The sequence below is a fragment of the Chlorocebus sabaeus genome, chromosome 11, assembly GCF_047675955.1.
Source record: "Chlorocebus sabaeus isolate Y175 chromosome 11, mChlSab1.0.hap1, whole genome shotgun sequence".
In the NCBI taxonomy this organism is placed as follows: Eukaryota; Metazoa; Chordata; class Mammalia; order Primates; family Cercopithecidae; genus Chlorocebus; species Chlorocebus sabaeus.
The window spans coordinates 52660656-52672477 of record NC_132914.1 but is presented as its reverse complement, the minus strand read 5'-3'; the positions used below and the strand labels follow the sequence as shown (position 1 = coordinate 52672477).

The window sequence follows — 11822 nt, the reverse complement described above, 5'->3', positions numbered from 1 at the left end:
ATATTACAAAAGACTGAAAAAATTCTAAATTATGAGACTCAATTTCATAAATTATGTTTGGTATGGAATGCTAGTCAGTTATAACAAAGAATTAAGAAACTGTTATTAAAAAGTCCCAAGATTTGTACTTAAATGTAAAAAAAAAAATGCAGAAATGTGTTATATTGTTACCACTTATAGAAAAAAAAGAGAATAATACACCTTAATATTTGTACCTAATATTTGTTTATATATCCATAAAAGGTCTCTGATAACTAGTAAGCTAAAAAAATGTTTAAGTATTTTCTAGTCGGAGAGTGGGAACTGGGAGATGGAAGATAGGGGTGGAAAGATAACTTTTATGCTATATTTTTGTTTCTTAAATATTTTAAGCCAAGTCCCTACCTTGATTAACTAACTTTTCTATTTATACTTATTATTAATAATATCATTATTATTATTTCTTTATTATCATCACTTTACACATGCAAGAAGGGATCCTGGGAAGTTTTAACTAGAGAAAACTGAAAGAAAAAAATCAAGAGGAAAAGTTGTCAAAAAACATATTTCATAATTTTTTTGAAAGCTTGGTCAGCCCACCTACTTTGGATAATAGCACATCTTCCCATTTATCTGTGGTTTGATTGCTTAGACTGCCCATAGCCCTGTAATCTGTAAGATTATTTTTTCTTAACTGTAGATTTTATACTTGATTATATGAGTAACAGAGACCAGTGCTTCTAGACTTCTAACTGCATATTTTGAATATACTAGCAAGATCAATTGAATTAGGGGATGTGTAAATCTCCTGACAGACCAGTCTTTGCTTAGCTAGCTGCTTGTAGGACATAGAGCCCAAGAAAATGAATAAATGAGAGTGAATGAAAGTTTTGAAGACTAATAACACAACACAACAAAACACAACACAACATCTAATAAGACTTACAGCTTTATTTCTGCTAGGAAAAAGGAAGGAAAAACAGTCATATTTTAAACAAAATATTTAAACAATTATTTTACTTTATCTAAAAAAGTCTCCAGAAGAATGAGACCACCCTAGGTTGGAGAGCAGACTCTTTACAAGCTATTGCATTCCTAAATTTTAATTCAATTATAAAATCCCTCTATACAATTTCAGGGAGGCCTGGCTCATGGCTACCATACTCCCCAAAGGCATAAACAACAGATTAGTAAAGAATAACTCTGGCTCACTTTAGACTGAAGAAAATAATCTAAAAACATTAACTTGCATAGCCATTCAAATTATTGCTGCTTTTTATAAAAATTATCACAGAGGTAATTCTCTATTTTTTCCTTTCCCCTTTCTCCAAAACTCAGCAGTTCTTAGCAAAATTGTGAGCTACTTTCCAAATAAAATTTTAGGAAGGGTTTCCAAGCACATCTATGGGGCTAAAACAATTTTCATGAAAGGAAGAGAAAAATAAATTAAATAAATAATATCTAATAAATAACTCAGACAACATTGATTATCTACAAACTTAAATGCCAGAAAATGCTAGCTTCGAGGATGGACCCTCCCACAGCCCTTCACAAAGGTAAGTGCAGTATACACTCAGAAAGCACATACTATGGCTTTATACGTCATTTTACTTGCCAATTTCCTCTAGGGCAGATTGTGATGAGGGGAACCACTTTGGTGGCTGATGGGGCTTAAGATCTCTCTGCAAGGCTACTTTCAAGTGAATTTACAAACCAAGGGTGCAAAGTACAGCAGGGTAAATGCTGAGAGCAAAGTGGAAAAAAATAACTTATACTGTAAGGAGATAATAAATAAGAGAGGTAAACAGACAAGATACACATATAGTTGGCAGATTTTAGGGGATAGCTGAGCTATAGAAAATGACATACTAATATGTGTTATCGTTTTGTTAATTGGCCCTATTGATGTACCCTGCATGCTAAATGTATCCTTTAGCAGGACCTAATCTACTATCAAATAAGTCATTCAGGCTCCCGTTTGACTTAAATAACTGCCCTGGCAGATTGAACAAGATATGAAAATTTCTCAGGTCTCATTTTCTGAAAAAAAATACAAATTTATGAAGTCAGTGTTGATATAAAGGAAAGAGGAGTTACATAAAGAAAAATAAGCACTCTGCAAATTGGGTTAAACCTGTAATGAAGACATAGTTGGTAAAAATATTCATCGACCTTGTATTTCATTTCTGCATCCTTAAGTTTAGTCACCTGAAATGTTATTTACAATATGTAATAACATATTCTATCTCAGAAGTGAGGAAGAGGTAACAGCTAGTGTAGGGGGAGAGATAAGGGACTACATATATGTTGGAAAAATCTAACCTTGGTCAATAAATTGATTGGTGCTTGTCCTTCTGGAAAATATGTTGGTGTGGACAGAGGTGGATGATTTTAATCATGTTTAACCAAATGAAATTCATCTTGTTTAAAAAAAAATCTATTGGTTTTCCCATGGGCAACCATGAGCTAGAGGGAGTCCCTGAACTTTGGTAGTTATTATAGCCAATAGCTATTTTATTGCTCTTTAATATAAACCTGTGTTGTGTTCTGATTCTAACAGCAGCACCTGAGCTGCATCAGAAGATCTGGAGCCCTCTGGTTATGGAGGTCATGGTCTAAAAGACTTATCTATGTCCCATTAGTCATAGGAGTCTGAGGCTTCAGTGACTTGTTTGCCCTACCTCTAGTACTGAGAAAAATGGTTTTGAAATATTATCAAGAATAAAGTTGGCATGAGGCCTCTATTATGGTTCTCTATTATGGTTCTTCAAATCATAAGGAAGATATGTTCAACTTTTAGTCTAATAACAAATAGAGTTGATCTCTAAAGAACATGTTTCTTTCTTCACAGTGACAGCCATGTTAGACTTTTAGCTTCCAGGAGCTATTTTTCAATAGATACAAAGAAGTGCTATCATTAAACCCAAACAAGCTTTGCATTCTGTGAGCCAAGAGACATGCACCTGGTGTTCCCTCTGATAAGTCAATTTGATCATTCTATGCATAGCATCCCTTTCCTATTATTTCTCTATTCTTTCAGTTTCAAGAAGTTGTCAGGAGTGATCACCACAGTTATAGAATTTTAGAACTGTAAAGGACTTTAGAAATCATCTGGACCTAGAACAATTGCCTCATATAAATACAATTTGTTTAGTTACAATTGCTAGTAAATAAACAAAGGCCAGAAATGGTAAATTAATTGGCATAGATTATGCAATGAGTTTTTTGCACCACTGGAATAGGGCCCAGGTCTTCTTTTCTACTTTCAAATGGTTGTTAAATCATCAAATATTTTCACTTGAGGACCCTATAAAGAAATCAATGCAATGTGAGGTGATGAGAAAAGAGGTGATAGATGAAGGAAAGCCTAAATGGACTTGAACTATTTTTATATATATATCCATAGGGATCCTTTAAGGTCATTGAATCTTCAGCTCAACTACTCAACTTATGGAAAATGTCTCCACGTCATTCTCTGAAACATTGAACTTACTGCATCACTCAGTGAAGACTGTATTGAGTTGGGTCCCAATACCATGATGGGGGTAGGAATCATAGGACATGTCTATAGGAACATCATAACGGGGGGTACCAGCCTGAAAAGGAGTTGAATGCACATGCCCTGAGCTTAGACTTGAAGAAGGGTAATGTGGCATGAAGCTGTAGGATTTTTCTAGGTCAGGAGACCCATCTTGCTTCAAGGAGAAGTTCCCACTGATGCTCAGGGGTGGAGTGAGTGGGCCCTCATAAGGGGGTGTACTGCAGTCAGGTAGATGACTCCCAAAGGACGATTCTCCCAAACTCTTGAATACTTGGGGCTTGAGATGAAGGAGATGTGTTTCCATATGGCCATAAGGAGGGCTAGGCAGCCCCGGAGACTGATAGTTGAAGTTGTGGACAGAGATGGCAGAGTCACAAATAGGAGATTTATCCTCATGCTTCTCCAGGAGGACAGACTGAGGGCCCAGTTGGAGACATCCAGCCACCAGGTTGCTTGTGGGCTGAGAGAGCCCTTTACAGAGCATCTCCACAAAGCCTTTCCCTTCAGGTGTCTGGCCAGTCTCCAGAACTTCAGATAAAGCCCAAATATAGTTCCTGGCCAGTCTAAGAGTCTCTATCTTGGAAAGTTTTTGGGTTTTAGAGTAGCATGGCATGACTCGCCTCAGGTTATCCAGGGCATCATTCAGGCCATGCATCCGGGTCCGTTCTCTGGCATTGGCCTTGACTCTTCGAGCCCTGAATCTCTCAAGGCGAGCTTTGGTCATCTTCTTTTTCTTGGGACCCCTTCTCTTAGGTTTCTCCCCATCTTCTTCCTCTTCTTCTTCTTCCTCAATACTGTCATGCTCTTCAGTTAAGCTGCTAAGCATCCCATAAGTACCTGGTCTGCTCTCTTCCTCCTTCACCTCATTTTGGGAACCCAGACCTTTATCCATCCAGGATGGTGTGTTGACTAGCTCTCCCATCTCCTTGGATTTCACATAAGTTTTTGACATTTCCAGTCTCTGGAAAAGGGAAGTATCAAAGGTTAATTCATGTGAGTACCTGATTTTACTTGAAACTAAAACTTTTTTTGTATGTAATTATCTTGTCCAAGTCTTCCATTCTAAATGACAAATCCAAAACTGAAAGAAATTCCCAGAATACTCCTTTAGTTACGGCATATTATAAGAAAATATACTATAGTAAAGGAAAATTGACTTGATTATTCATTGCAGTGTTAGTGCCTAACTCTTTTTGTTCTTAGATTTTTAATCTCGTGAACATTTTATACAAAATGACTGAGATACAAGTCCAAAGATATATTTTTCTTTCCTTCCAGAATCTACAACATAAAAGGGGGAAAATGAGGTGAGTATATAAATTACTGTCCAAATAGAGATATTTCTGAAAGTGAAAGAGTGTGCTAAAAATAAGTATATGTGTGTAATAATTATCGTTATTACAAAACAAAAACCCATCAAATAGTCAAATAAGCGCACTGTTGTATATTTACACCATACAAAATAAAAAACTGTAGCAAGATCATTCAGACTACTTTGTATGTGTTCTACAAAAAACTACTCAACCTGTATTTAGAAGCATTTCACATCCATCTAGCCTATAACACCCATGATTCTCCCCAGTATTGCTAACTGGTGGCCTCAGTCATCTCCTTCAAGTTGTCCATGACACAACTGGCTGGTCCAACACATGACCATCAAACGTTACTCTCACTATCACCAGAGGAGCATTCTGTTTTTCAGTAAGCACTTTGTGTTCTGTCTAGTGTGAGTTATGTTAGAAGTGTTAGTGACATGGCATCTTGAAAGGATCATGAAAAGAAAGGAGGGTTATCACTGATCGTCTTTCAAATTTGCCCGTATGTTAAAGTGAGAACTCTTTGCGAATGCATCTCACACCATCAGACAAGACCATGGCAACAGTTAGGAGTGCAGCCAGTGGTCTACCAAACCTATCCAAGGTTTAGTGCAACTACTATAATAATACTTTGTTTAAAATGAAAAATCTGGAACAAATACTAGTGGAACTAGTGGAACAGAATATAGTGACTGCTAACACAAGTGAGGACTATTTCAGGCAAACACAGGAATAGCCTGACTACTTTAATTCACTAACACACTGTTTAATCAGAATTTTGTATGCAAAATTCACTATTTGAAAACCAGAAGAGACTGGTGATTTAGTAAACATTTTGCGTTCAATTCTGGAAGAATTTGAATTGTTTTAAAGCTTGCTAAGCAATTTTTAGGCATATGATTTACCAAATAAAAGTATCTGATAAGCCCCATTGGGGCATCCCAGTTTACCAGCTACTCTTTGAAATATTAAACCCACTATCACCTTTTATTATGAGAAAGAGGAGAATGTAACAAACGTTTTCTGTTCTATGAAGCTTGAGCCTCAAATCAATGAACCCAGGGATTAGTATGTAGCTTTTAAAAATAAAGATATATTATTTGATTTGTTTCTGGTAATTGGAGCTTGTTTTCCTTGTAACCTCATTTACCTCCTATAAATAATTAATGTAACTGCATTGCGAAAACAGCCTAGGTTTCATGTTAATCAGCACGGAAATCATGTCAGCTTGACTTACTCACTTAATAAGGCTTCCTGGGTAAGCAGCTTTATTGAAAACACACATTGGAACCTATTGGTCAACTGGCTGCCCAGGCCAACTCAGAAAATCCCACTTTTAATATGGATGATAGAGCTTGTGTGCTGAGCTGCACTTCTAACTCAGGCAGATATCCAGAGGGAGGGTAAAAAACCTAATTAACTTTCTGTTAAAGTAACACAGCTCTTCCAGAGGCAGGTGCACTCTAAGGCCAAAAAGGATGGAGTGGGCTTGGGAAACCTAATGCTCCCCATGTAATTATAATAACATTTGTATAACATTTTAAAGTTTACAGAGCACTTTTGCATCCATTAATTCATATGGTTCTTATAGCAAACCTTTGAGGGAGATAGAAATTGTTATGCTCATTTTATACTCAAGGTCACTGTGGGTCAGGTAGTTTAAGTGATGGAAATGCAAATATATAGTGCTGATGGAGTGGGACATAAAATCAATTCTTCTTACTTTACATCTTAGGTTTTATGTTTTTCTTCTCCTTGTTCTTCTATCACAGCTACAGGAATAAAGAAAGGCATTTTGGCTTCAGGAGATGTACAGCAGTAGAGCTAAGTCAACAGGAGTGACCATCATCCAAAGGGTGTTCTTTGAGGTGCCTTTTAACACATGTATTTCAGGATTTCTTCATCTTTGAAACGTTTTTCTCATTGCTCTCACCCATATATTCCCCCTCCCTCTCTTCCTCATCCTCCCCCTTTATCTCCTTATCCTCATTCTCTTATCTTCATTATCATTATTATCACTGGCTCATACTGAGATGCATGAAAAGGACAGGAGGAAGGAAAGAAGGAAGGTGCAAGAGAGGAGAGTCTCCCGAATTGCCTCTGGATCTGAATACCATCCTAGCTGGGGGATTTAGCCTTTTTCACCATCCCTACCTCTGTACCTCTGGACTCTTATTAAGATCTGTCAATACTCACACACATCAAAATAAGTGAGATTGGGAGGATAGAATAGGCCACCTTTTACCTCTAACATATTTAGTGGTTTCTGTAAGAGTCAAGGAGCTGCTTTCAAATCAGCTTGTTGGTGGGTATAAATGCAAAGAATCAACTGACTTTGGCCAAAGTAATGAAAAGGTCAACCAGTTTTCTTTCACCTTTGTCCTCTTACTAATCATGAGAAGGACATAGATGGCACCAGTTTAACTTCCTCTGTTCTCATAGGTGCTGGTCCATTAACTTCCAAGAGAATCCCATGAGTATATAGTATGGTTTCAAAAGAATGGAAGCTAGAATAACACAAATGTGAACTGTAGTCCCAATTCTTGTAATTCCTGGGTTGTTGATCCCAGACACATTATATAAAGTTCTCTGTTCTTCCATTTCCTCTAATAAAATAAGGCTAACATACAGGTTATGTGATTCTTATAAGAGAAATAAAAATATAATAAAGAATTTTATAGCTGTAAATGCTATTAAACATTTATATATTTATTTCCTGTTTTTTCTTGGGTTTTCTTATCTAATCTATTCACACACGTTTGCTTATTCAAAAATAAAAATTATTTCTCACAGATGAATAATAAAACAGACTGTATCAACTAGTATGTCTCTTATTATCTGAATATTACCTCTGATTGGTTTAGAAAATCATCTGACAGTTACTCAGTAGCCTGTCATTTTTCCCATGGTGGGATAGACAGCACAGACTCCAGTGTCAGATTACCTGGACTCAAACTTCAGCTCCACTATTCACTAGATACATGAACTTAGGCCAGTTTCATAACCCTTATCTGCCTCAGTCTCCTCCTCCTTAAAATGAGAATAATAACAATTCTACCTCATAGGATTGTTAGGAGCATAAAATGAGGCGATATATTTGAAGCATTTTGAATAGTGTCATATATCATGAATTTCATGTAAGTATTAGTTATTGTTCTCCTAAACATCACCATGAATTTTTCTGGCCACTTGGACAAGAATAGGTACAATTAGAATCTGTTTTTAATATTGATTTTATGTCAACAAAAGCCAATGGCTTCATTTCAACATCTATTTGAAAAAATTTGAAAAAAAAAATACACCTACTCCTCCAATCTCCTATTGAAACTGAAATCAAAGGTTCTGTTCTGCTGCAAGAGGTGAAGAAACCAAGCCCTATCAACTGCCTCCACTGAGTTGACTAGAACTCTTCCATCATGTTCAAGATGGAAGTTAGCTCCCAAACTTTCATTATATTTTATAATTGGGAGAAAACAGTTGGTTTGACATTCTTATTTAATCACATACATTTTCAGGTTCATGAACCTTCTGTATTGGCAATACAATTTTCCCACCAAAACCAAATGGCAGAGCTCTGAGGGTAATATGCAGTGTCTATCAAAGAGAAGTGAAAGCAGTGAAAGCCAAGACTTCTGAAATATAAAGAAAAATGTTTCTCTGACTTTTTTCACCTAAATATTTTCAATGCATCAAGAAGGCTAACAGGAAAAAAGTAGAAACATCTAGTTTTAAATTTGAGTGTTGAAAATGTATGTACTGTAGTTCTGAGTTGTGATCAAAGAAACCAAGGGTTTTCTCCAGAACAGGTACCTAAATCTAATGTTGCTTTCAGTCTGTTAAGGAACCATCTCAGAGGTGTACTGAAAGAAGCATGAAACGAAGACTCTTTCATCACTCACTCATTAAATGAGCACAGAAAAATTATTGTAATTATTGTACCCTTAGGGCAAAATGAAAATAAGATTGTCTTTCCTACATCATTTAGAAGTTTTCGTGAAAAACAAGAAGATAATGCAAGCACAACTACTTTGTAAAATTGTTATGCCAATGTGAGGGTTGGCAATTGTTTTACAGAAGCTGTTTGAGAAAGTCTGTAGCACTATCTCACAAAGCATCACAATATACCATCTTAAGGTTGCCTCAATTCCTAGGAAAGAAATTAGCTCACAATTATATAGAAAGTAGACTTGAATATGACAAAAATCAATGAATACTGGCTCAAGGGCCAGAATCTGGCCCTTCCCTACACATACACATAAACACATTCTGATCTTATAAAGTCCATTTGTAGCCATTTGGTATTTGGGTTTTCCCTTATACCTACATAATATAACAGAATTTTCCTCTTTCTATAGGATCCTTCAGTGAAATTTCAAGTTTACCCAATTCTCTTTCATTCAAAATATTTCTCACGTTTTTTGAAATTTTAAATCTGTTATAGCAAAATGTTTGCTTAGGCAGTAATTGTTACTACCCAATATTTTTACTACTAGAGCCAAAGTCATTAAGCATTACTACTATATGAAGCTGTCTTAGAATTCTTTCTACACTTTTACAAATTTTTTATTTACTGTGGAGATGTTTCAACTAATTAATAGGTAAGGGAAACTCACATGTGGATTTGTGATAGTTAGATGGTGTCTCTCCTCTTAAAAGCTGGTGATAATCTCTTTACCTTCTGATCTGATGACTAAATACAACAGAAGGGAGGCTGTCCAGCCCAGTTTCTAGGAAATCTAAGAACCAAACAGACTAAATTCTTTTCCCAGAGTTGCATAGTCTTGGCACTAAAAAGACAGAATCCAGACCAGGATCTTCACAAGTTGTCGTGCTTGGAAAAAGCCAGTAGGTTGTTCTATGCTCTTCTTTTCTACCCTACTATTTTCCCCTTTATCAATATATGTGCACATGTATGTACATGCATGCACATATGCACACATTTTGTCCAGCAAAGCCATGTAAAACTTCAGGTGCCAATGCCTCACATCTTAATAGTAAACAGAAGTTACTCAATCCCTTACTTTTCCCTGCACGTGCTTCAGCATTTCACCTCTGCTTCCTCTGTCAAAAAAATGAGGGTGGGGGAAGGTATTTTACATTTCATTAGTATTTTCTGAGTATACTTTTTTGTGAGCAAATGATGAGTGTGAAGCAGAGAAAGGAAAAATAAACTTGGACAATCTTTTTCTTCTAATTTCCCACCTGAAAGAGCTGAGGCAAAGGAAATTTCCCCCACCCCATGCCAACTATTCAAGTATTTTTAGTAAACCAAATAGTTAATGGTGAGAATCTACCCCGAGGACTTTCCACAGTCTTCTCTGATTCCTTATTCTGTTTTCCTTTCCCTGCCTCCCCCTCCGTCCTTGCATAGCCCTAAAATGCTATGAGCAGAGTAGTGGATTGGGTCAATTCTTCCAACCTATTTGCTGGGCCACCTTGGAAAAGCAGTTAAACTTTTCGACATTTTCACCACTAGCAAAATGAAACAGTGGCTTTTACGGGAATTGGGGTAGATCATCTGTAATCTTCACTTTATTAAAATGACTGTGAGTGTCTATGTGTTTTACTTTGGGTGGCAAGTGCTATGCAATTTAAAAAAAATTATTTAAAATGTTTATATTTTTCCCTAAGTGTTCCAATTCACTAACTTCCACATTCCAAGTTTCCTAAGTCCCACTTCCTCCTGCCTTACCCAGAAGAGACTTTCCTCACCCCAACTACTCCTCTAGGTGAGTGGGAACTTCCCACAGAAACTTTAGCCGCCTTACTTCCCCGACCACTGGCTCACCTCGGTCACTGGCAGTTCCTGGAGTGAACTCTGTGAATCTGCGTCTTAGAGGACAGTCAGAGAAGCCAAGTCTCCCTGACCATCCAGATCGTAGGATAAAGAGATGCTTTCAGCGATCCATGTTAAACCCGGTTGTTACCTCTTAGAGATTCCACCGGGTCTGGTTTCTCTGCCTGCGCCTTATTCTACTCCTTCCCTGGAGTTCGGTATGCTCCTCAAGGACGCCTTTGGGCTGATGACTCTGCTGCAGAAGGTTTAGTCGCTCTTCAGTACCTCTTCTCCCTGGTTAGCTCCCCGGAGAGGAGCTTTCAGGACCACAGCCTCTGGGCAGCTCCTGCTCTCTGGCCGGAGCCTCTGACTTGCTGCAGTTTTGATTGCTCTCGCAGCTGACCAGGGAGGAGTGATGTTGCCCAGTGTCTAACTCCTCCCTTTCCCCAGCCGAAAGACACGCCCACTTGAGAGGCTCCTCTGGCCAGGTCCAGTTTTGCCGCCTGTTTGTTTGTTTGTTTAAACAGAGTTGGGGGTTGATTGAAGCGGAGCGGGGGAGGAGAGTTGATGATGTTGAGGAGTAAAGAAAAAGAGGACTGGAAACCTTTGTGATTAAAACGGTAAGAAATGGAAGCGGAGTAGTACGGACAGAATGGAGAAAGAAAATTGGGGATAGACTTGGAGAGAGCTAAAAAGGGCAGATGAATCTGCTGATCCACGTCTGAAAAGAATCAAAAGGTGAGAAAGATGCGTGTCAAGGACACAGCGTGAGTGGCTGCTTCCTTACACATGTGGACTGGGGTCTTTGGCTTTTAAACCTCAGAGTTCTAAAAGTAGAAGGAAGAAGTTTATCTCTCCCACCTTTTCAGCACGTCAAAGCTACTTTCATTAAAACTTTAATTTGTGAATATAGATGAAGCTTATTGTACTGTTCTTTCAACTTTCTGATCACTTGAAATTTATAAAAACAAAAAGGAAATTAATAAAATCCTACATTTTAAGGACATTTAGTTCCTTAAGTTACAAACTGAGATCTACTATTGTTTTTCAAAAATACATCATTAAGCATTCACATAGAAAAAGTCCCCTTAAGTAGTAATGAGCTTAGAAGAAGAGAAGCCCATAATAATTCCTAAAACTCCTTTGGTATTAGAAGGTTGAATTAAATTGCTAGAAGACAGAAAGAAAATTACATCTGGAATAATTTAAA

General features: G+C 37.3%; 1 protein-coding gene across 2 annotated transcripts; it reads right to left on the bottom strand.

Moving 5' to 3' along the window:
- Window positions 1-912: 912 nt before the first annotated feature.
- On the bottom strand, window positions 913-11003 carry NEUROD4 (neuronal differentiation 4). Of its 2 annotated transcripts, none has more exons than XM_008003541.3 (2): window positions 10625-11003; window positions 913-4481 (listed from the first exon to the last, which is right to left on the bottom strand). In XM_008003541.3, exon 2 carries the CDS (start codon window positions 4470-4472, stop codon window positions 3477-3479), a length of 996 nt encoding a protein of 331 aa, XP_008001732.2. In that variant the 5' UTR covers window positions 4473-4481; window positions 10625-11003; the 3' UTR covers window positions 913-3476. The 2 variants fall into 2 exon arrangements, with proteins under 2 accessions (XP_008001732.2, XP_037852910.1); XM_037996982.2 differs by having other exon boundaries at window positions 10764-11003.
- Window positions 11004-11822: the final 819 nt, after the last annotated feature.